The 26,799-nt window shown below is 34.7% G+C and overlaps 1 protein-coding gene across 4 annotated transcripts; it reads right to left on the bottom strand.

The window, feature by feature from the left end:
• Positions 1-223: 223 nt before the first annotated feature.
• On the bottom strand, positions 224-23,553 carry LOC143256710 (5-hydroxytryptamine receptor 2A-like). Of its 4 annotated transcripts, none has more exons than XM_076514311.1 (4): positions 23,379-23,553; positions 22,298-22,371; positions 13,585-14,030; positions 224-4,110 (listed from the first exon to the last, which is right to left on the bottom strand). In XM_076514311.1, the coding sequence occupies exons 3-4, from the start codon at positions 13,898-13,900 to the stop codon at positions 3,077-3,079; spliced, it is 1,350 nt and encodes a 449-aa protein (XP_076370426.1). In that variant the 5' UTR covers positions 13,901-14,030; positions 22,298-22,371; positions 23,379-23,553; the 3' UTR covers positions 224-3,076. The 4 variants fall into 4 exon arrangements, with proteins under 4 accessions (XP_076370426.1, XP_076370428.1, XP_076370427.1 ...); XM_076514313.1 differs by having other exon boundaries at positions 13,585-13,734; XM_076514312.1 differs by lacking the exon at positions 22,298-22,371.
• Positions 23,554-26,799: the final 3,246 nt, after the last annotated feature.

Below are 26,799 nucleotides of genomic sequence, written 5' to 3'. Positions count from 1 at the left end.
TCTTCGTTTAATTTTCTGTAACTTTCTTTTTTGCATTCAATTTTCAATGTACTTCAAGCATATGAAGCCACTGGATCTTATTTTATATCTACCGATGATCCCACTCCTAATACCAATATTGTAACGACTTTTATTGCAGGTGAGCTCTTGTACACTATTTGGTTAAAAGAAGAATGCATACTTCAGCCCGTTTAATGATAATAAAATCGTTTTATTTGTTTGACTATAAGGCTTACAACTTCTACAATTTTACTTTTATATAAGTAAATTAACCTATTCATGGAGGTAGTGAGGAGAACTACCTATCGGCCCTGCCCTACCATTAACCATATTATATTTTGTCCATTCCATATAACACTAACTTTTCCCTCCATAATTTAAACAACACTTAAATAAGTTTTTCTTAAAAGTTATATACATAAAGCACTAGAGCCGGAAAATGAGTGTTAATTTCAATCTATAAAAATATGCATTTCAAGCAAATTTAGTGACTTTATCTATTGTTTAAAGTAAGTAGTTCTATAATAAATTCAAAAACTCTGTTTCGAAAAGTATTTCAAAGTAGTGAATAGACGAAATAGTTCAGAGAAATAATTAAAAATAAAACACTGGATATACTTGCATACTATATTGTCTCATAATTATTTCAATAAATCGCTTCTTGCTTCGTTATAAACATATACAGACATTAAATATTACATGTTCGATAATAAATAAAATGTATATGAAATATAAATAAATAAAATAGAAATGAGATAAAATAATAATAAAAACAAACTTTTATTTGTAATTTCTTTACTTTTGAGTAGTTCGTCCATAGATTGTTTGTTTAGAACTAAGCACAAAGCTACACTATAGGCTATCTGTGCTTTGCCCACCACGAGTATCGAAACCCGGTTTTTAGCGGTGTAAGTCCGCAGATGTACTGCTACGCTACTGGGGTTCTTCCATGGATTAAAAATATTAAAGATTATATTGTTAGTCAAAAAATCGTAAGAATGTTATTTTTCAGTAAAATTTTTAAATTCTATAACACGTACCCAGCTTCTCCCGCCGAAATCTTATAAAAGTATTGTATAACATCTGAATAAAGAAGGTATTTTTAAAATATGAAACACGAACTACTATAATTTCTTATGCTAAGAAATTTCTAGGCCTGATTTCAACATAAAGGAAATAAACATACTATTGCTTCTCATGTCCTGTACATTAGTATAAAACTGAAACCTATTCCAAAAATATTTTTACAAAACGTGAATATCACCGTATTTGTATGTAATTAAGTCAGAATACTGCGTATTCGCAACTTGGAATATCAAACATGACATTATACTTAGTGTTTGTGTAGCTGTATGTGTGAAGTATGATTATGTTTTTTATTTCACGTATTCTCTTACTATACCCAGGGGGCTCCGAAAGAGATTAAGTTTGTTCTGGGCAAAATGAAAATTACCAATTTTCAGTAAATTTTGTTTGTTTGTATTTCGCGCAAAGCTACATGGGGCTATCTGCGCTAGCCGTCCCTAATTTAGCAGTGTAATACTAGAGGAAAGGCAGCTAGTCATCACCGCCTACCGCCACCTCTTGAGCTACTCTTTTACCAACGAATAGTGGGATTAACCGCAACATCATAACGCCCCCACGGCTGAAAGGGCGAACATGTTTGGTGTGACGGGGATTCGAACCTACGACCCTCAGATTATGACCATGCCGGGCACGTTGTACAGCTGAATTTGTCAATGTGAGAAAAAACTCTTTCCAGAAAGTAAACAAAACATATAAACATGAACAACGTTTCGTTAAAAGTGTTTAGAAAGAGAACAACATGATTAGAAATTCATAATTAAATAACTGTTATTCAAACTACCAAAACACATGAGAGTCTCATTGAAGTGTATTAATTTTAAGATCACGTTCAGTAATTATCTTTGATATAGTGAACGTTTATTTTAAACGCATCTATTTGTAAATGATCGTATATGGATAAAATGCGAGCACTTAAACTTGTGACATGAAAGTGATTTCTCTGGTCCTTGTACCTGTGTTTCTAATTTATCATATAATTTTTTTCGTGTTATTACCTAATTCTCGATTGAGTAATGAGCAGAGAAAACGAAATTCAACAATGTCTATAAAATGTAATAGTAATAATATTACACTTGCCAGTTTAATTTCATAAAATATTGTGTGCTCTTTAACAGTAATAGAGGGCAGAAAAGGATGATCTACTCAGTCAAGTGTTCTTAAATATTTAACATTTCTAACTAGATGAAAAAGTTTTTTCAGGCGTTTGTAAAGAACATAACTTGAAATAACTAAATCGCAAGTCAAAAATGACTTGGTCCGGCGTGGCCAAGCGTGTTAAGGCGTTCGAATCCCGGTCGCACAAAACATTCTCGCCCTTTTAGCCGTGAGGGCGTTATAATGTGACGGTCAATCCCACTAAAAACAACAAAAACAATCGACCGCAAAAGTGTTTTTGTTGATCATTCAGTGCTTTGTTGTTATCTGTATTCTAAGTTCTCAATAGTTTATATGCTCAGTAGAAACACCGAGATGATTAAATTTAGCTTTTGTTTAGTACAGAACAGGAGTTAGTAAAGTAGCCTAATCAGGATGTAGACATTAGTTTACACAACGATCCATTACTTTAAATTAAACTTTTACCCCTCCCCACACTTTATACATTGAATTTCCGAACCATTTTTTTTATATATCCAGCACGTTTTATCACAAGCACAGACCCGCCGCTTGGAGGCTTTTAACGCTAAACTTCAGGTATCAACATATTCGGCGGGTGCAGCACAGATAGCCAATTATGTAGCAGAAGTACACTAGAAATATTACAAATGTTAATGAAGTTTAATGAGCCGTGTTTCAAGACATATCTCTAGAAGCCTATAAAAAGCTAGACTATTTGTAATTTACATCCTCTAATATTTATAATCTCAAAACAGCGCTCTCATAAACCATCCATCCTTTCACATACGATGAACATGGAAATTAATGTTTGAGGTAAAGCAGTAACTTAAATAAGTACTTAACAAACCCATAGTATCTCACCAGCTGATATATATTAACCTTCTGCAATTAGGTGACGGGAAGTAATGATGTTCACAAAGTGTTTAGACTTGGTTGGCCACATTATCGACTCGTTTATAACAGCAGACCTTCTATTATCCTGCCAACAGGAGCAAGACAGGAGCCGCCAGAAAGCTCTTCTGAATGTTTTATTAAAAATAGTGTAAATGATAGGGTTAATAGTAGATGACACGTAGCCTAGCCACAAGAAAGTCGTAGTGAGGTACTCAGGAAAACTTGTTGGATCTATAATAGGGAACAAAATATTCAAAGCAAAGAATGGAGTCCAACAGGTGATAAAACAAAAAAATACTATTCCAAGAACTTGTGTCGCTTTCTGTTCGTTCATTACCTGCATATGTGACCTACAGCGCAGTGTACAAACATCACTGGTTTCTTTATATTGTATGTGGGATCGTTTCTCGAGGGACTCCTGAAAACACCCATAGTTTGCACGTGAATCTTCTGGACTGTTTTCAAGAACTGTGTCTTCATTGTTATTGTCCCGAAATTGACGAGTGGTATATCTTTCACACTTATTGCACTCCGTATTTGACGTCTCACTTTTGTGTAACTTATCTTGTAACATGCGTCTGCGACCTCGTCGTATGAACGACACTTTCCGACCAGGCCTTTCCTCACAGAACTTGGCCTTTTGTTGTAACAGACGGACTGTCAGAATATATGACGTCACCATGATAAGCATGGGGATGTAAAAAGCGGATAAAGAGCCAAAAATGAAGAAAAATCGATTGTTTATTGCACACATTCGAGTTGTTGGTTGTATATTTTTGGTGTCAGTGAAACCCAGAACAGTAATGGGACTCGTTATTGTCATGGATATTAACCATGCGATAGCAATCTTGATGGTTACCTTCTTCTTAGAGTTTTTGCGAGTTTTTAGTGGATTACGTATCCCCATATATCGGCTGAGAGAGATAAAACACATGTGGATGATGGAAGATGTGCAACCAAGGACATCACAAGTCACCCAGATGTCGCAGATCGATGGTCCGAATGGCCAGTAGCCTTTAGAAGGAGAAAAATGAAACAATGCGTTATGTTTTAACCAATTATTATGTAGATTACTTAGAATATTCATAAGGTGTATAAAATGAGTTCTCTACAAATACAACTAATGGAAATACATAGACATATCTGACTTGTTAATTACTACCATATATGTTCTGCATAAAGAAATACAATTTTATATTAAAAAAATTGTATATATTTTTATAAATAAGTTACCAGTATTTAACACGTAAATAGAAAACTATTTCCTACCAAGTGCAGAACATATGTAGCAGTCATTATGGAAATATTTATTTCTCTTTAGTTGCGCTTGTATACATAAAACCAATACCGAATATGTTTACACATTAACCCTATAAAATATGTGTATGAACAATAATTAATACCTTCATTTAATAATTGCACGGGTCCAATGCTTGCTTTATTGAAAACGGCTATCTAAAATTAAATAAATAATTTCAATCAAACATGCCCGGCATGGCCAAGTAGTTTAGGTACTCGACTCGTAATCCGAGGGTTGCGGGTTCCAATCCCCGTCGCACTAAACATGCTCGCTCTTTCAGCCGTGGAAACGTTATAATGTGACGGTTAATCCCACTGTTCGTTGGTAAAAGAGTAGCTACCTTCCCTCTAGTCTTACACTGCTAAATTAGGGACGGCTAGCGCAGTTAGTGCTCGTGTTCTTAATTAACATAGATTAAAAAGTACCACACTGGGTCTAATTGGTAGGTATTCTACCTAAAACAGATTTGTATATATTCTTAACTAACAGATTGGAAAGCACTTCAACTTAAAATAAATTATAAATGCCCTACTATTTGAAATTAATTGGTAGTTCTTGGTTTTAAGCAAATCAGTTTTATTCCAGATAAAATTGGATTGCCATATATTCGTGCTTGAAAAAAAGCTTTGATATAGCTGGGTACACAGGCGTAAAAACAGATTGAAGTGACGGATTAAAGAAATAGGAGATTATCTCGAATTGATAAAGAGTGTTAGATACATATTCCAGTTTAAACCAGATTGGTAAATATCCAAAATTAATACTTACTTGTTACTATACTATCTGAAAACAGGGTGGAAGTCATGTTCGTATAATTAGATTAACAGATGTACTATTTAAAATGTAAACTCACAATACACATATAAAGTTGCGCTAGAAGGCAAGATAATTTAATTATCATATATATTGTTTAGTATCGTAAAAAGTTGGACACAATAGTTTATTGATTATCTTCTCCTGAAAAGACCATCTCTTCTTTGTTCAGAGGCTGTGATGAATTCGAACATAAATGAAATCGCACTTCATTTAAAATAGAACGGCGATAGAATACACAGTTCTACTAGTTCTATTCGTTTGCTTGTCCAGTTAATATTTAATTGAATAAAATGAGGTTTCTGTTAAATAGTGTGGCAAATACGAGAACAATCCATACACATCGATAACATACACTGTTGAATACTCTGTTGCTAAGTCTCTGTGTTATTTTCTCTTGAGTTAAATTTAGTGTTTCACCTTGCCCTCTGGCGTATTTGATTCATATTTATGTTTATTAAAATTGGCTAGTAATTTGCTACTAAAGGTATAGATTACAAGTATAGTTTTCTATGTGCCCACAGTTCATTTATAACAATGATGCAAATAAACAAAGCTTTCAGAAAGTTGTAAAAACAACAACAACGTAGTGTGTAGGTGGAGACAACTTTAACGTACATTTAAAAGTCATTTTATCATGTAGTGAATTCTATATTGCTCAGTTGTTACGTGTATTTTGCATATAATGAAAGCCATATTAACCATATGCGTGCGCAACTGCTTTCAGGCTTTCATGAAAAATGGTATTCTACTACTGTCAAGTGTGTTAAGGCGTTTGACTCGTAATCCGAGGGTCGCGGGTTCGAATCCTGGTAGCACCAAACATGCTCGCCCTTTCAGCCGTGGGGGCGTTATAATGTGACAGTCGATCCCACTATTCGTCGGTAAAAGGGTAGCCCAAGAGTTTGGCGGGGGTGGTGATGACTAGCTGCCTTCCCTCTAGTCTTATACTGCTAAATTAGGGACGGCTAGCGTATATAGCCCTCGAGTAGCTTTGCGCGAAATTCAAACAAACAAACAAACAAACTGTCAAGTTTCTTTTAGTTTTCACCAAATCTCAAAAATGGCGTTAATTTTCAAGGAACTCGAAATTATTTGCAAAATACAAATTACGTAACAAACTACCATACTTCTATAAGAGGTTAGGTTTTAATTAATTACAAAACAAAGATATTCTCTCATCACAAAAATATTTAAGACCAGCCTAGTACTTGGATTTATACTTGCAGTCAATTTTATGCTTACACTTCTAGTTTTTATTTTAGAACATATAGTTTGTATAATAAGATTAAATAGTTTTATAAAACATTTTTCACCCTTTAATACGAATTCGAAGAGAATAATTGAATTATAACAATAACAAAAATCTACTTCTGTTTTTAGCTTAAATTACCACGTCTAATACAATGAAGAGACAATCAATAAAAAAGTTTAGAGAAAAAAAGATTAAAAAATGAAACCATGCTACAAAAAGCAAATTATTTATTTATTTTCTTTTATAACGTTGTTGTCTTGAGTAAACCACAATGGGATATCCGTACTCTGCCCAACACGGGTATCGAAACCCGGATTTTAGCATTGTAAGTTCGCCGACATACCGCTGAGCCACTGGAAGCTTTTTATAACTATTAATGATCAATTTGTTGATAATAAAACTTTGTAAACGTTGAAAGAAAGCTTGCAAAAACAATAGATCTCCAACGTACAATATTAATCTTATTTAATATGAGGTAAACCAGATTAGTAAACATTTTATTTATTCTATGTATAGAGAGAAGAAATGAAACGGCTTCTAATGACAGGTAGTATACACAGATCGTATCACAATAAACTAGTTATGAGATTCAACCGATTTATTACAATTTCCCTTTTCTTTTTGAAATATTCTTTTCAATGGTTATATGTCTAGTGATGTATACTGCTGGTAATCGAATTCCGATACCCGTGGTGGGCAGAGCACAGGTAACTCTTTTGTAGTTTTGTTCACAATAATAAAACAAACAAACTTTATAGAATGAGTATCTTAGAGGGTGTCTTAAAATTTGCAGAAAGTTCTATATTTCTAAGTAAATATATATATCTGTGTATGTATACTTTTACAATGAAAGTTTCGCAGTTTAATGTGTCATATTTGAAACAGTATTATATAGGAAGGTTAAATCGCACAAGGATGCCAAGTATATCATACAGATATAAATGTAACAGTTGTCAATGTGTAAATTAGCCTGTAGATTGCAGCATATCTTATTTGACCAATATGAAACTGACAAATTTGCAGATACGTTAGTGAAATGCTATTATAACAAAGCTTGTAATGTCGATGCAACTCTCAGGCACTACCATAGATGCTATAACATCCTCAAATGACGTTGTTTTAGTGTTGTGATGTGCAACTTAATAAGATATTTGAATTTGTGGTAAGAAACGTCCATGCAGACCACCGACACCTATTGAAATTATTGATGAGGTCAATCATGTCGTAGTACAAGTGCTTATTGGTGCAGCAATGGAAATTATTTTGTGTGATATTCGAATTTTTCAACTTATACAGTTGGCAAAAACAATAAATCTCCGATCACAAATATTACCATTATGTTACCTAACATAAAACAGATCAGAACAAAGGATACTGGTTGGCTTTACATATTGATATTGCATTGAATCTAGTGGCAAGAATTGAATTCGATGACCAATGGTCTGAGAATGTCTTATGGAGTGATGACGCAACCTTTTATTAGCGGTGTTAAAGTACACAAGTGCATTTTATGGTTGTAAATTAACCTATCTTGTAACATTTTTATGATGCTAAGATGACGGTACGGTATTGTTTCACAGTTGACTTTAGTATTGGACAGTACCTTTCTGGAAAACTATGATCAAGTTTACTTCAAAGTTTCACAGTTAATATTGTACGATATCATGCCTTATTAATTAACAATGGGATTCCCATGCTGCAACAGTGAAATGCGGGAAACACTACGATTTTTTTTTTCATACAGGATAATACCCTTCCATATATTGGTAATCAAGTGGCACAAGTCTTGTGGGAGCACTTTTAGAACAGAATGATCACATGTCATTTGTGAATCGCCATCTTGTTCACCGTACCTAACAGCAGCCGATTTATGGTTCTGTGGGCATTTGAAGCCTCGTACAGTTCCAAACCTCAAAAATGAAACTGTAACGTAAGTGTCTACTATATAGAACTCTGTTGAACCTGTTATTGGAGAGCTTCGTTCAACCTGATACTGAGCTAGTGTACCAAGGATGACAACATAAATCTATAATGGCTGACTCTAGAGAACATAACTCTATAATGGTTGACTTGGGAGAACAACATAAATCTATAATGGCTGACTCTAGAGAACATAACTCTATAATGGTTGACTTGGGAGAACAACATAAATCTATAATTGTTAACTTTGCTAAGACAGACAACATAACCAGTGACGAACAGTTATATTAGGAGAGACCGCATAACACGCTGATGAGGCATAAATGATGTAATAAGGGTATTAAAAAGAAGGAACAGAGTTGTAGTGTTTTGTTTCGTAAAGACAATATAGCTTGAACGAACTTAATGCAATATCATTATATATACTAATATAAAAAGATCCTCCCTTTAAAATAAATTTTCTGCTATCAGTTATTCTTTGTAACTCTGGTTTTATGTTAAAAAAAAAAACAGGCAAAACCCATTCATAGTTTAGCCAATTAGACTCTGTTTTACGCTGTCACTAGATGGAATGATATCCTTGGCTTCACTTGCTATTTTCACTTAGCCTTACTAGTCAGATTTAGTCTCAACTTACTAGCCCCACTGTTATTTACTACGAATTTTATAATTTTCAATAACTGCATTTGTTTTTCTGTAAAATAATAGCAAAAAATATTAAAACAACTGCTAACAACATAATCAAAGTTGTCGTATCCACTGTTGAAACAGTACATACCAACTCAATGATGGTTCAAAAACAGATGGTTCGTTTGTCTCTCAACACACAAGCTGATGAACTCAAATTTAATTATATATCAAGGAGACCAAGGTTTTTAAAGTAGGAATATAAACATAGTGCAAGAGTGGAAATCTTACAATTCGATTTCTAATTCGGAAGAATAGTTTGTTTGCAACCTGAACGCGGCTTATACGACACACGTGTTAAATGTGCTAGATAATAGGCGTTGAGTTTTTCAATTCTCGTACAGCACACTGACCTTTAAGATACGTCCGTTTTAATTTATAATTCTATAGACCTTACTTTGTTCTTTATTTTGTTTTTTTATACAGAAAATCTGCCCGGTAAAAACGTGTTCCCAAATATAGATCTACAATTATTAAGTGCAACTGTGTTCATCTGTATTCTGCTGTTGTTAACAGAACAAAAACGAAAGCGAATTTATACTTAAGACTTATACTAGCGATGAAAAGATAACTTTGGATTGTTAAGATAAAATCCTGTCTCACAACTATATCCACATTTTTATGGAAATTATCATATCCTTTAAAATCTAAACTCTTTAAAAATCACTCGCAACACTTTTTCTAATACTGCAAAAGTACAAAAGTTTTTATTAAACACAATAAAAATAGTTTAAATAACTTATTACCATCTTCTCACTATTGTACAAGGCAGGTTACACGTTTTTATTTCTTGGAATAATGCCAGTCGATGGAAAGCTTCTGAACAGTTTAAACCATTATGAAATCTATCATACTTTGTTGTATAGAATATAACTGAACTAGATGGACTTCACATACCTCCCAGTGGCTCAGCGGTATGTCTGCGGACTTACAACGCTAAACACCGGGTTTCGATACCCGTGGTGGGCAGAGCACAGATAGCCCATTGTGTAGCTTTGTGCTTAATTCAAAACAACAATAAGGACTTCACGTTTTTTTTAGATGTAATAATTATTGTAATTGGTATGAATATTGTTATATAAGTACTTGATTACCAGAAACGTCAAGTTAAATAGGTCAGTAAGGTTAGCAACAGGTTAGATATAGATCTATAAGGTTGACAATGGTCAACTGAAAGCAAGACATTTTGGATATATTTGTGTTTCTTAGAAAAGTATTATTATTATTATTACAATCAAGTATAATTCTGACCATATTTGACGTACATAGTTTTCGTCATTTATAAGAATATCGGCAAATACTTCACTTTTAGTTTTCTGTTTAGAAAATACTGATTTAACTGGGATTTAGGTTAAAAGAGGGGGGTATGAATTTTACAATTTCAGGTCTTAACGTTATGAACACTTATGTTGTATATTTTTGTTCTCTATTTTTGACAATCTGGATCGGCTCCAACTCCAGTTCGTCAGCTAATTGGAAACTGTACTCGTTAAATTGGGGTCAGAAAAAATACTGTGAACATGTGGGATGATGTTTAGTATAAGGCGCTTTTCGTACTATTTCCACTATCTGGATTTGTGAAAAAAATACAAAAAACCAGAAATTGTTATTCATTTTTCTAATCAGGTCACTGGGCGAAGGTTTTCTTTTAAGTTCATTTGTTTACTTTTGTAGTTAATAACCTTGTGACAAAATAACAGAAGAAAGATTGTGTTTTTTTAACATACGTTTTAATAAAGAAACTGCATAGCTCAATAGTGATATATTCTTTATTCGAAACAGTTATATAACTTGACTCTGTGCTGCTGTATAAACGAAGGCTTCTTAATTTGTTATCGTGTAAGAAGGAGGACAACATAAATCTATAATGTTTCACTCTGGAGGACAGCATAAGTTTATAGTGGCTGACTCTGTAACGGGAGATGTTCCAAATTATTGGTTTGGTTTGTTTTGAATTTTGCGCAAGCTACACGAAGGCTATCAGCGCTAACCGTTCCTAATTTTGTAGTGTAAAACTAAAAGGAAGGTAGCTAGTTATCACCACCGACTGCGAACTCTTGGGCTATTTTTTTATCAACGAATAGTTTCATGGTTAAAGTAGCGAGCATGTTTGGTGTTATGGGGATTCGAACCCGCGACACTCAGATGACGAGTCGAGTACCTTAACCACCTGACCATGCTGATCCCCAAGTTAGTGTACTATACAGATGTTTTTATTCAGGAATGCTTAATTAAGTGAAACTGCACATTGCTTCTAAAGTATCGCTCTATTAAGTGGGTTTATTCGTGTGTTTGTAATTAAGCACAAAGCTACACATTGGGTTATTTGTGCTCTGTCCACCAGGAATATTAAAACTGTTTCTAGCAGATTCTAGCAGTGCTATGGCACTGTGTTCTTTCAGTGGGAAAACGACGGTGAAATCACCCAAAGAAAGGAAAGTGTTTGTTTGTTTGTTTGTTTTTAATTTCGCCCAAAGCTACTCGAGGGCTATCTGGGCTAGCCGTCCCTAATTTAGCAGTGTAAGACTAGAAGGAAGGCAGTTAGTCATCACCACCCACCGCCAAATCTTGGGCTACTCTTTTACCAACGAATAGTAAGATTGACCGTAACATTATAACGCCCCCACGGCTGAAAGGGCGAGCATGTTTGGCGCGACGGGGATGCGAACCCGCGACCCTCAGATTACGAGTCGCACGCCATAACACGCTTGGCCATGCCGGGCCATAAAGAAAAGTGTTATGGATTTTTAGTTTAATTTTCTACTTGACTTCTTTCTGATTATGTCTTCAAAATGAATCACAAAGACAATGAATTAATGGAAAGAAAGCACTGTTTCATAAACCACGGAGTTATGCAACTCTGTATTGTAAAAATTAACTACCAGTAGGGAGTCAATTTGCATATACATTTCAAGAATCATTTAGTATCCACTGCCAAAGTAATTAATTGGATGATGTGTGGTTCGAGAATACATAACTTACTTAGCAGCTAATGCCAGAGTAATTGGTTGGTTGATGTATGAATCAGGTATGATTATTTCATGTAGTAACTGCCGTAAAAATAAGTAATTAGATAATGTTTGAAACATGTGTGTACAATTCACTTAGTAAACCATTGCCAAACTAATTGATTGGGAGATGTAGGAGTCAAGTGCCGATAAGTTACTTAATAGCTACAACAAGAGTAACTGATTGGACGATGTATGAACCCAGTCCTTCTTGATAATGAGAAATCCACTTGAAAAAAAAATGTATCTCAGAACGGCTGGTATGGGTATTAACACTTTTATTGATAAGCAGAGAACAACGTTTCAACCTCTTTAAGTTATCTTCAGGTTAAGAAAGAGTTTGCAACTGACCGTTGCCGGACACATATCTTGGGGACGAGAGTATAAACGGGCACGGGATTGTAGGGGGCATTGCAGGTGGATGTTAGGTTATTAATTAGTATAGGTATAAAGGTGTTCCTTTATACTGGTTTAATTTTGGTTTTAGTTGTTGTATGAGTAGGGCTTCTTTGATTTTGCATTTGTTTATATTTGTTTCCCTACTTAGTATCTGGGTGTTTTCTATGGTTATGTTGTGTTTATTTGATTTGCAGTATTCAAAAACTTTTGAAGGGGTTGTTGTTTTTTCTTCTTGTTGTTCTTTGAATCTAGTCTCAATTTTTCTGCTTGTTTGTCCAATATAGAAGTCGTGGCAGTTGTTGCATTGTATTTTATAAATAATGATGGTGTTATGTTTGTCAGTGTACTATTTACCTAGTATGGACTTTAGTTTCGTACCTGGTTTTTGAATAAATTTAGTATTAACTGGAATGTTGTGTTCTGTTACGAGTTTTTTTTCCAAATGTTGGTTATTTTTTTCGCTCTTAACGAGAACATATGGTATACAGGAAGATAAGATTTTGTAGTTTGTTGTATCTTGGGATTTATTGTTTTGTTTGTTTGTTGTTGGTCTAGGTGTTGCGTATACTTTTGCCGTGGGTTTCTGAGGAAATTTGTTGATGTTGATGAAGTGTTGTTTTATTTTGTTGATTTCATCGTTAATTTTATCGAGTGAAGATAGTTTTATGTTATGTGTTTATTTGGTTTCTTGATATGTTGAGTTTTTGTTTTGTTTCATGTGCTGAGTCCCAGGGAATGTACAATTCAGTACGGGTGATTTTTCTGTGAATTTCTGTTTTGAATTGTGTATCGGTTCTAGTTATCTTGAGGTTAAGAAATGATGTATGAACTAGATATTCATAACCCACTTTTTAACAACTGCTAAAACAATTGGCTAGGTGATGTATGAATAAGGTATGTATCCAAAACCCATTTATTAGGTCTAAAGTCATTTATTCGCTTACGTATAAATCAGTTATGCATAACTCACTTATCAGCTACTAGTAAGTCAATCGGTTCGAATCAGGTATTCATAACTTATTTCTGACTTTAAATCGTCAATGACAGAACTCTTTATTTGTTGCTTAACTTTAAAGGAAAAAAATGCAATGACGTTAATAACTTACCAAAAAACAGATCCACAATTCCAAAGGGCATAACTACCAGACACACCAACAAATCCGCCATAGCCAGTGATAATAGAAAATAATTGGTGACGTTCTGAAGACGCCGTTCTCGACATATTGCTAGACATACTAGCGTATTTCCTAATCCTCCTGAAATCACAAATAACAACAGAAATAGGCTTAGTAGGCTATATACATGTGACAGCTTTGGAGGCAACGACTGCTTTTCAGAAAGAGAGGAATTAATGTCAACCACCTTTGAAATAATAGCGCTAATGTATGTTGTCTCATTCATATAAATGTTACTATTGTTCATTTCGCTTGCTGTTAACACCACACCAAGGAGCTCCTAAGTAAAGTTGGAATTCACTTCGGTAATCGTTGGGTTTATCGACCCCTCAGTCAGTCATCTTCACTTTACTCACTAACACAAGTCGAAGAGACACCTGCAATTTGAAGGTTGTTTTTTTCAATAACTAAAAACTTGTCGTCGAGAAAAGTTTTGTGATAACAAAACAAAAATAAAAACTTGATTTGAAAGTAGTTTATTGGTTAACGTACTAATCGACTGGTTATGTTTTATTATATTTTTTACTTATACGTTTTCGTTTCGAGTGTAGAGTATAACTTGTCTTGTGATAAAATTATTGACTTATTTAAAGTTCAGGTGTCATGAACCCTAGATTCCTTTTAAATGATAAATTCCATAAGTAGGACAGCATGGAAAGAAACAGAATAAACTGAGCCAATCTAAGACTTAAACATCAATTAATATTCACAATATTTTTCTTTTTTTTTAATTCAACCCAAACCAAATTTCTGGTACTGTACCTCTTATGAAAAAATGGTTCGAAACAATTCCATAAAAACGTTTCAGCAACGCAAATATGTTATCAGTAAAAATCATTAGGTGAAGCAGCCAATTAAGTATCAGTTTTAACATTTGATAAGGATTATTTTTTCTACAGTTTAACTGTCTCTAAATGTCATAATTGTAGTATAAAATAACCACACTAGTTTAAGATGTTACATACAAATATAGTCACAAATATTTCAGCTTTTGCCTTTTTGCGTTTTAACTTAGCAGTAAATAAGTGATCTTAAAATTTATACATTTTGCAACTTGTTAGTTTTATTCCAGTATGACTTAGTAAGGGATTAAACACATTGGAATAATACTTTAGTTTATTCTACGTTTATTAAATATAAACTTATATATATGTGATATGGTTTGTTTTGAATTTCGCGCAAAGTTACACGAGGGCTATGTGCGCTAGTCGTCCCTAAATTAGCAGTGTAAGACTAGAGGGAAGGCAGCTAGTAATCACCACCAACTCTTAGGTTACTCTTTTACCAACGAATAGTGGAATTGATTGTTATATTATAACGCCCCCAAGAGTGAAAGGGCGAGCATGTTTGGTGCGACGGAGATTCGATTATGAGTCGAGTGCCTTAACCACCTGGCCATGCCGGGCCGTATGATGTGATATGATATCTAGGACATTAATTTCATAATTTTATTGAAGAATTTCACAACGATCTTTTTTATTAGTTTTGATCGACTTAACGACTTTTGTCCTATTACGATTCAAGTAATAACAATTATTTTCGATCGTAATATGTTTGAAAAATCACGTTAAAACCAAAAAGCATTATCAACTGTAGCCACATATTTTTGGAGCCAGGTTTTTAGCCACAAGAGATTACACAATATAAAGTCTGATTTAAGTGAACGACGTAATGCTCTATAATATCGTATATCTTTTATATTATATTCCATAATATCATATTTTTAGACGTCAGATCTCATAATAAGCAAATTTGCAAGACAATAAAATTTGCTGTTTAAAAGTGGGTATTAGTTAGAACCTGAAAGTGGCAATGTCACATAGGTATTAGTTAGAACCTGAAAGTGACAATGTCACATGGGTATTAGTTAGAACCTGAAAGTGACAATGTCACATGGGTATTAGTTAGAACCTGAAAGTGGCAATGTCACATGGGTATTAGTTAGAACCTGAAAATGGCAATGTCACATGGGTATTAGTTAGAACCTGAAAGTGGCAATGTCACATGGGTATTAGTTAGAACCTGAAAGTGACAATGTCACATGGGTATTAGTTAGAACCTGAAAGTGGCAATGTCACATAGGTATTAGTTAGAACCTGAAAGTGGCAATGTCACATGGGTATTAGTTAGAACCTGAAAGTGGCAATGTCACATGGGTATTAGTTAGAACCTGAAAGTGGCAATACCACATGGGTATTAGTTAGAACCTGAAAGCGGCAATACCACATGGGTATTAGTTAGAACCTGAAAGTGGCAATACCACATGGGTATTAGTTAGAACCTGAAAGCGGCAATGCCACATGGGTATTAGTTAGAACCTGAAAGCGGCAATGCCACATGGGTATTAGTTAGAACCTGAATGCGGCAATGCCACATGGGTATTAGTTAGAACCTGAAAGTGGAAATGCCACATGTTTGGAACATTAAAACCAATAATTTCTTTCATCTAAAGTAATGGTGACAATTATTGCCAGTTTTACAAAGATAATGACTTCGCAAAGATATTTATCAATAATATTAAAACAAAACATTTGTGCGTTAAAATATATAATTATAATTCGTAAAAGTTGACAATAACAGATTGAACATTTACTGTGGTAAATAATAAGACACGTAATAATTCTCTAGCAAGTTAAATCTACGCAAAGACGTGAACACAGGTTTCGTTGGTAGAATTTTTTCTCAAAAAGGCAAAATATTTGAAATTTTCCAAATACTAGGTATGTAAAATATATTTTATTTGTATGTAATTCAGTACAAAACTGTACAATGTCCTATTTGTGTTGTGCCTACCACAGGCAACGAAACGCGGTTTTAGCGTTGTAAGTCTACATATTTACCTCTATGTCATTGGAGGAGGTGAAATATACGTCACACAACTTCCTTAAACAATCAGTAATAGTGCAAGTGTTAACAATACGTTTCCATATCATCTAGGGGCGATTTATTTTTATTAATATATCTTTAAAGTTTTTATTTTTTCTTTACCCTAACTTTCAAAGGGGAGATTCCATCCCTCTATAGCTGCATTTTGGTGAAGCACTAATAAATTTTAACTTTGTTGTCTTATTGTATTTCGTCAAGGGCAAAAACAATTTATTCACGGTGCCAAAATAACAAATTTTATTTGGGTAGGCTGAAGAATCGAAGACAATCACACATTTTATTTACTTAAATTTTGATCTTGAAAAACATATTTGAAAGGTTAGGTGAGAAAATTTAAGTTGTAAATCAATCCTAAAGCTTTCACTTCTTTGATTATTCTCATTTTGTCGCCATGCTACTTGTTCCCAAAGTTTAAAGCAAAATATTAGTTATTAGCTTTATAGATGGTCTTCACAGTAACGTATGTTTCACGGTTGGTTTCACTATAAAGGGATTTTATGAGAATAATACATGTAAGTGAAACTACGCTGACCTACTTTGTTCTATGCAAAAATTCTATAAATACCACATATGCGACATACGTGGAGTAACGTTCGATATCTTTTCGGATCTATCTCACTAGATCAATCAGTTATTTAGTCCAATGTGGAGGAGACGTAAAACTTTATAAAACTACTTCGTACAGATTAGAGAGTTTATTAATGTGTCGCGTATTGAAAAATGTTCACGAGATACAGCGATGGACACTAGGATGTTTGTTTGTTTGTTTTTGGAATTTCAAACAAAGCTACTGGAGGGCTATCTGTGCTAGCCGTCCATAATTTAGCAGTGTAAGACTAGAGGGAAGGCAGCTAGTCATCACCACCCACCGCCAACTCTTGGGCTACTCTTTTATCAACGAATAGTGGGATTGACCGTCACATTATAACGCCCCCACGGCTGAAACGGCGAGCATGTTTGGCACGACGGGAATGCGAATCCGCGACCCTCAGATTGCGATTCGCACGCCTTAACACGCTTGGCCATGCTGGGCCCACTAGGGTATTAATGATATAAAGAACGCTATGGTAGGTTCTTTATTATCGCATTGTTTCGGCTACAAGTCTTCTTCGGTCATCAAACAACAGCTTTGAAGCTGAAGATATAATCAGGGGCGCTCTAAAACTTGGTTTCTCTTCTTCTTTAGTAGTGCCTTTTAAGGGTATGTATATATACACAATATTCCTGGAGCAGGTTCTTGATTTGCGCTCCTTTTATTGGTTCATTATTGCTATCTATTGACCACCATCATTCAGATGGATGCTATCTCTTCTTTACTAGAGGTTTCCACTTGAGAGGTTAATATGACAATTCGTATTGGAACTGATTAAAATGCATAGTCAGAAAAATTATTGATTAACTTTCTGAAAATACTTAGGCCACATTGAACAGAATTATAACTTAGGAACACTCCAATTGATCAGGAGGAAGGTACACTTGAGGGACTCCAGTGGATCCCAAGGTTAACAACCGGCAACACTTGAAAAGTTACTATTGACTGCCCGTAAATCATCCATATGTGCCCGAGTAAGTCACTCTTAATAAAATGTTATTCCTTTCAGACAAGAATTATAAGAGAGAACAACCGAGCCAACTTGCTGGTGTGTACTCGACTTACATCTGAACAGGCGTTGGCCTCTAATTATTCAAACAACACAAGTTCCTATCTTTGTATGCTCGGCATACCCAGGTGATTAAGGCACTTGACTAGTAATCCGAGGGTCACGGGTTCGAATTCCGGTCGCATCAAACATGCTCGCCCTTTCAGCCACGTGAGCGTTATAATTGACGATCAATCCAACTACTCGTTTGTAAAAGAGTAGCCCAAGAGTTGGCAGAGAATGGTGATGACTAGCTGCCTTCCCCCTAGTCTTACACTGCTAAATTAGGGACGGCTAGCGCAGATAGTCGTCGTGTAGCTTTGCACGAAATTCAAAACAAACTAATCTTTGTTTGCTTTGTTTCTGTTTATTAATGTCTACACTGTGTTATTTCTAATTACAAAAATTGGTACAAAACTGTGGAAGATTCCGAACGCGACAAAGAAATAATGCTGGCTTTTTTCTAAAAAATATGTTTTGTTATCATGAAAAGTTCTATATCTAGTTGCAATGAAAAGAGAAAGTCTGTTTTTATTGTTTGGTCTGTTTAACTCATTTTAAAAAAGTATTTTCCTATATATATTGAGCCCGGCATGGCTGGGTGGTTAAAGCGCTCAACTTGTAGTCTGAGGATCGTAGGTTCGCATCCTCGTCGCGCCAAACATGCTCGCCCTTTCAGTCGCGGGGTCGTTATAATGTTACGGTCAATCTCACTATTCGTTGTTGAAAGAGTAGTCTAAGAGTTGGCGGTAGGTGGTGATAACTAGCTGCTTTCCCTCTAGTCTTACACTGCTAAATTAGGGACGGCTAGCGCAGACAGCCCTCGTGTAGCTTTGAGCGAATTTCAAAAAACAAATCCTATACATTGTATCTTGCAAAGCTTATAGGAAAGAATTAGGCTTGTTAAATTTTGGATTGGTTGTTTTCTAGTCAAACTTCTGTGCAACTCGGAGGTAGTCTTGCTTGTAAATTATGCACTTATATTATTTTAGTTTTTCATATCTGTCTCAAATCTATGGTCTGTATTTGCTACGAAACTATCGTACCTTGAGAACTATATTTTCAAGTTTTGTTTCTCACGTGGTTTTCCCCTTTTTTCGTTTAATTTTTAATAGCCTCTGTGTTCCCACCCTTCTATGACGTCACAGCACGTGATCGAATAACTGCTATTAAAATTCACCTTTCAAAACAGTTGCACGGAAAGTTTAATTGCTATTGGATAGAGAAAATTATAAACTATTTATGTCAATGTAGGGTGAATAAGTGATGTGAAAAGTAATTTATGACTTCATGGGACGTTGATAAGACGAAGCTCCTGCAAAGAATAATAACGGAAAGTAGTAGAAAGCCTAATTGTTGTATTCGTAGTGTAAAGTTACGCAATGGGATATATATATATATATACACACTCTGTCCACCGCAAGGAATCACACTCCGGATTTTAGCATTTCAAGTCCAATTGAAAAAGAAAAATTTGTTTGTTTGTTTGTTTGTTTTTGAATTTCGCGCTAAACTACGCGAGTGATATCTGCGCTAGCCGTCCCTAATTTAGCAGTGCAAGACTAGAGGGAAGGCAGCTCGTCATCACTACTCACCGCCAACTCTTGGGCTACTCTTTCACTAACGAATAGTGGGATTGACCGTCTTTTTATAATGCACCCAAGATTGAAAGGGCGAGAAAGTATGGTGTAACAGGGATTCGATTTCGCGTCACTCGAGTTACGGGTCGAGCACCCTAGCTATCTGACTATACCGGATAAAGAAAGAAACGTTTAGAAGACTAAGTAACAAATTGTCAATAGTTTTTTTATAGTTCATTTGATTACTGAACACGTTTTTGTGTTAAAGTATATTTATTTGAAAATTATGGCAACTTTCTACTAAGTCAAAACATCACCTAAGTCTTATTATGGTTAGAGAGTTCAGTAGAGACGAAAACATTTATCGTGACTCGATAATGACACAAATACTTATTTATTTAATACTATTATTAAGTTTGTCCTACTCTCAACGCAAATACATAATAAAATTTGCAATTCATTGAAGCAAAGTATATTTCTTAAGTATACATTCAGTACGATCGTAAATGTGAGCCCGGCATGACCATGTGGTTAAAGCTCCCGACTCATAATTTGAGGGACGTGGGATCGAATCTCCGTCACACCAAACATTTTCGCCCTTTCAGCCGTGGAGGCGTTATAGTATAACGATGAATCCCACTATTCGTTGGTAGAAGAGCAGCCCAAGAGATGGCGGTGGATGGTGATGACTAGCGCTGCCTTCCCCCCCTCGTCTTACACTGCTAACTTAGGTACGGCTAGCGCAGATAGCTCTCGTGTAGCTTTGCACAAAATTTTAAAACCAAACCAATATGTCGGAGGGGTATAGTAAATCACATGATAATGAAGACAATATAAGCTCAATAAATAAAGTAAAGAATATACAAAATGATAATTCTTTTGCATTGTTTGTTTTGCCTTTAACTTTATGCTACTTAACAATGATCTGAGTGGCAGACAATGAGTCGCTTATCATTCGTGTCAATGTATTAGTAACATTATCTGTGCTTGCAACTGGCTATGGCGAAGGAGGTCTTGATGAAGAGAAACCCACTTGAAATAAAAATGTATCTCAGAATGGCTGATATGGGTATTAATAGAAGTGTTAATACCCATACCAGCCGTTCCGAAATGCATAGCTATGACGAATTTCCCATGTGTGACGTATTCATGATATCATATATGCACGCTGCGTATATGTAAACAAATAGCACCGCTTCGAAAAATATTTCAAATTTGTTGTCAATTTCTGACCACAAATTACAGTTTTTCCCTTGAATACTCGGTAGATACTTGAAAATCTGATAATACAGAACTGTATCTGACGTTATTCATCGCTTTATAACTCCGTAAACATTGAATCTGCATCCGACTTCTTCACCTTTGTTTTGCTCTACAACGTGCAGCAAATTCAGCTACCCAGTTTTTTCATGTACATTTGAGTGAAGCAAAATATAGTTCTCCGTGATGGAAAACGGAGGCGAAACGGGAAAATCGTAATCCCTATTACAAATCTACATACACACAGGATAAACATTTCACGAAGTTGGGGGTTGTACGTCGTGTAATAAAAAAGTTTTTTCAGTATCATACATTAAGAAAGAGTTCCATTATCGTATGATACCAATAAACTAGTGAATATGATCAAATTGATATCATTGTATATATTTCAACAGAAAAATACTTGACTTATGTTTAATAGCTAAACTTCTATAACCTAAAACCAGTCCATTCTTAATTAAAAATAATATTACTATTTTACACGTGATTAAATCACTTTTTGTTTTGTTTTTAATTAGCTATTTTCTATAAGTTTATTCTGTAGACTAGTTTGTGCAAGTCAGAAAAGGTTTGTGTGTATGACATGTTAGAGTAAAAAATAGAAACAAATAATATAAAGAAAATATTTTTCATCAACGTGTTTGATGAAACACCAAATACACGTTTCGTTCAACCTACAGGCGCAAAACTCGGTAGATGTGTACGTTTTGAAACGGTTGTAAAGAGTGCTGGTGCATTTATGTGTATTTACGTGAGGAGGTAGAAAGATAATCAATTTTATACGGTTGGACATTTATAATACGATATCGTATGTGACTGTATGCGACCCGGCATGGCCAGGTGGGTTAAGGCGTTCGACTCGTCATCTGAAGCTCTAATCCCCGTCGCACCAAACATGCTCGCCCTTTCAGCCGTGATGGCGTTATAACGTGACGATCAATCCCACTATTCGTTGGTAAAATAGTATTCCCAGAGTTGGCGGTGGGTAGTGATGACTAGCTACCTTCCCTCTAGTTTTACACTGCTAAATTAGGGACGGCTAGCGTAGATAACCCTCTTGTAGCTTTGCGCGAAATTCAAAAACAAACAAACTGACTGTATGTACAAACTTCATATTTTATTCGAACAGAAATGTTATTTTCAACCGTCTTAGTGGGTGACTTTTTTTACCTTTTGTTTTGTGTATTAAGACGGTAGGATCGAAAAGATTTATTTTGTTTTATTTTTAACGTGAAGTAATTAATTGCTGATATATATATATGTAGTATAGGTCCTTACCTTCACACGTGAAAAGTCGACTATGAACACTGCAGGAAACACTTCAAAGCGTGCCACGTCACTTCTGAATGAATCTATGCAAGAAACTGAATCATCAGTCACACACGGAAATTAGGCGTTTATGCCGTTAAGCCTTTTCTACCAGAAAGGAAATAATGCATTTTTAACCTTTTTACTTTATGCTTTCTTTTCTTTGCTAAATAATGAGAATTTTGTGAAAAATATTACTTTAAGAACATTAAGTTCACGTGCATACGGAAACGCGTCCTTTATTTGCTTTAAACGCGCACGCTATCTAGACATGATTGTCTGTTTTATAACAAAGTCAAATACCACTAATGATATAAGTTGATATAGTATTTATTTCTTGTCTGCTTTTTCTCCTCGATGGACTCAGCAGATTGCCTGATGTGGGTTTGCTATAAGAAACACACACACACACAAACTTGTCTGCTTTACAGGTAAGTTAACAAATATGATCAAAATAAGCACTAATCCTAAAGATAATCATTAAAAGAATTATCAGACTAGATTATCTGTTTTAAAGCAAAATCATATCGAGCTATCTGCTGTTCTTCCGTGAGGATTCGAACCCCGGATTGTAAGTCCATAAATTTTGGTGCTGTCCCACCGTGGAACTTGTATTATGTGAGAAAGAAACAAAGTAACACAATCTGCCATACGTCTCTCGAAACATAGAAGTAGTAATAAATAGAATTTTTTACTCGCAGGAATAATAGAAACAACACCCGTATATGCAGCTGGGCATTTTGTATTAATTAAAATAAAGCGACATCACATAATACCTATTAATACCATTAGTGAATTATGTACACTTAGAACCATAAACCAACCGTCTAAAATACCACAAGTGAATCTATTTTAACACACATTTTATTGTGTAAAAATTTACTTCGCTTCTAAGGTAACACTAAAATTCTTACCACCTTATTAAAATATTTTGAGAAAAATAATTTTTTACTTACTTCGTTTCTTCAATTTAGTACTAATACTAAACAGTTATTGTCAGTTGTGTTTAGTATGGAATTAAGTCCTCAAATCGGTAAAATTAAAAACTTACTTTATCTACAGGCTCCGTCTCTTTTGGTGTTAGCTAGACGTGTGTAAAGAATGGATCAACATAAGTTAACTGTATAAAGTTCAAATGATGTCTGTTACACGAGCGCTAACTGACAGTATCCTTGCGCTAGAAGTAATTGTCCACGCGTCTGTCTACACGTGTTAACGAGAGAGGACTTGTCTACCGACTACCGAAGAACGCCCTATGTCTGTGGGATTTCGAAGTTACGTCACTCAACGAATGTAAGTGGAGCACGTTCAATTACACAGCTCAAAGCGCACACCAATGAATCTCTTGGATTTTTTTTCTAATCACGAATTAAAGATTAGGTAATTTACAAGAAATACACATTAAGTAATACGTACGTTTGAATGAGGGTTTGCGATTGCTTGTATCAGCAAAGTATGCATTTACGTATTTCATACCACAGCTAAATATTCCCAAAGCTGCAGCGTAACATATCTTAACAATATTGACGAGTCTTTTGGGTAGAAAATTGGAAGAGAGAATGATCAGTGTTTGTTTTCTATAACAATGACATATGAATTTAGCAGGAAGATAATTAATCTATAATACTAATAATAATAAAATTATATATAACTTTGATAAGGTAATAAACAACAGCAGGGCAGTAATCGGCCATATGTGTGTGTGGTGTTAGTAAGACAATAAACAATACTCACGTGTGTAACAATAACGTATAATATGAGTAGGGCAGTAAACAATACAAAAGTGTTTAACAATAACATGTGATATGGGTAGGACAATAATCAGTACCCCTGTGTATAACTATAACTTATCATATTATGTTTTTTTTTTAATTTCACGCAAAGCTATACGTTTGGTATCTGCGCTAGCCATCCCTAAGTTAGCAGTGCAAAACTAGAGGTAGCTAAGTTAGTCATCACCACCCACCGCCAACTTTTTGGTTACTCTTTTACCAACGAATAATGAGACTAACTGTCATATTTTAACGCCCCACAGCTGAAAGGGTGAGTATGTTCGATGTGATGAAGATTTGAACCCCCTGAACCTCAGATTACGAGTCGATCGTCCGAGCTACTTCGCCATGCCGGGCCCTTATCATATGAGAGGATTCACTATTTACCCATGTGCATAACAATAATAATAATACACGGTATTAATAAGATCCAACGATTGCAAGCAACAGAATACAAGAAACACTTACTACTATACTCAAATAATGCAACGATTGGAGAGTCCTGTTAAATACACACAAAACCATTGCATTTAGGCACAAGTCTTAATAAACATAATAAAAACCTAAAAAAAATAAATATTACATTAGGAAACAATACAATTAAATTAAACTCATGCCAAATTTGTAGGAATAATATTTGGCACACGACACAACATTTGACACACGATTCTCCTGGACACAACACATCAAAACTGTCAACAAATATGTTAGTAATAGAATCTATCATTTAAAACTTATAACAGGAAACAACAAAGGATGCACACCTAACACTATCATTAACATTTACAGAGCCTACATTCGTCCTCTAATTGCGTACGGCGCTAAAATCACATACAACATGTAAACAATCCACAGCCAGATCACTTCAACTTCATCAGAACAGAGTACTAAGAATGGCATTTAGATTACCCAAATACACTCCTATCAAATACATGCACGAAATTTGCAATGTACCTCTCCTCACGGATCGCCTTACAACACTAGCCTACAAATACTATGAAAACACAGAAACACGTAGCTCCTTAACAACTAAATCACATACCATGACAAGCGCACCACACAAAATAATATCCCCATACAATGCATACCTGGCCTCTAAGACATCATACAATAACACTGAACACAATATATTGTTTTACTAATCATTATTCGATGGCTTTTTTGTATATTCCAGCACTGGGCACAGGACAGGTAGAATATTCGGCGCCTGTCTTGTGAAAGTAGGTTTTCTCGGGGTACTCCCGTTTCCTCTACAGCAGATTCTGAGGCATTTAGATTTACAGATCCCAGCCACTCTGTGGCTCTGATCATGGGACTTTTGAGTGATATATCGTTAACTTGCTTCCTTCCGTTCTCCTTCGGTCAAGCCTGGACTGCTTTCTCTCCGCCGCCTTGAACCGACAACACTTCTTCTGTTGCTTTTTTCTGAAACTACCTTCAAACTACCTTCACTCTGCCAGTCTTCACGATATGACACAAAAACTAGAAAATTTAATCCAGTTTTTCAATGCATTCATCAAAATTCTATCTCGAGCGGGGCGAAGGGGGATATAAATATCCCTGAACACCCCAGCTTGGAAGTTCATCTTCCTTTAAAACTAATTACCTGCCACGGAATTTTTCGTGTTTTTCTCTCGCTTAGCTTATCAAATAAACCAACATATTTTTGTAGAATTATAATCGCTACAGGGTCTATAACAGTACTGGATGTTTATGGTAGGCTGAGATTTAGTTTTCTTGTGTGTGGCGATGAATTATGTTAATTAATAGAATGATAAAAAGATTTTCATGTGTGATAATCAGGATAGGGTAAGATTAAAGTTAAATATTAGTATGATAAAAAGTGTTCATGTGTGATAATCAGGATAGGGTAAGATTAAAGTTAAATATTAGTATGATAAAAAAGTGTTCATGTGTGATAATCAGGGTAGGATAAGATTAAAGTTAAATATTAGTATGATAAAAAGTGTTCATGTGTGATAATCAGGGTAGGATAAGATTAAAGTTAAATATTAGTATGATAAAAGTGTTCATGTGTGATAATCAGGGTAGGATAAGATTAAAGTTAAATATTAGTATGATAAAAGTGTTCATGTGTGATAATCAGGGTAGGATAAGATTAAAGTTAAATATTAGTATGATAAAAGGTTTTCTGTGTGATAATCAGGGTAGGATAAGATTAAAGTTAAATATTAGTATGATAAAAAAGTGTTCATGTGTGATAATCAGGGTAGGATAAGATTAAAGTTAAATATTAGTATGATAAAAGTGTTCATGTGTGATAATCAGGGTAGGATAAGATTAAAGTTAAATATTAGTATGATAAAAGTGTTCATGTGTGATAATCAGGGTAAGATAAGATTAAAGTTAAATATTAGTATGATAAAAGTGTTCATGTGTGATAATCAGGGTGGGATAAGATTAAAGTTAAATATTAGTATGATAAAAAGTGTTCATGTGTGATAATCAGGGTAGGATAAGATTAAAGTTAAATATTAGTATGATAAAAAGTGTTCATGTGTGATAATCAGGGTAAGATAAGATTAAAGTTAAATATTAGTATGATAAAAAGTGTTCATGTGTGATAATCAGGGTAGGATAAGATTAAAGTTAAATATTAGTATGATAAAAAGTGTTCATGTGTGATAATCAGGGTAGGATAAGATTAAAGTTAAATATTAGTATGATAAAAAGTGTTCA

Source organism: Tachypleus tridentatus, chromosome 7, assembly GCF_004210375.1.
Source record: "Tachypleus tridentatus isolate NWPU-2018 chromosome 7, ASM421037v1, whole genome shotgun sequence".
NCBI classification, from domain to species: domain Eukaryota; kingdom Metazoa; phylum Arthropoda; class Merostomata; order Xiphosura; family Limulidae; genus Tachypleus; species Tachypleus tridentatus.
This window is presented reverse-complemented; position numbering and strand designations above follow the sequence as displayed.

Coding starts and splice junctions, on each gene's coding strand:
- LOC143256710 (XM_076514311.1), bottom strand. CDS start 13,900: ATGAACAATAGTAACATTTATATGAATGAGACAACATACATTAGCGCT. Junction 4,111..13,584: donor AATTGTGGATCTGTTTTTTG/GTAAGTTATTAA, acceptor CTCCTTCTAAAG/GCTACTGGCCATTCGGACCA.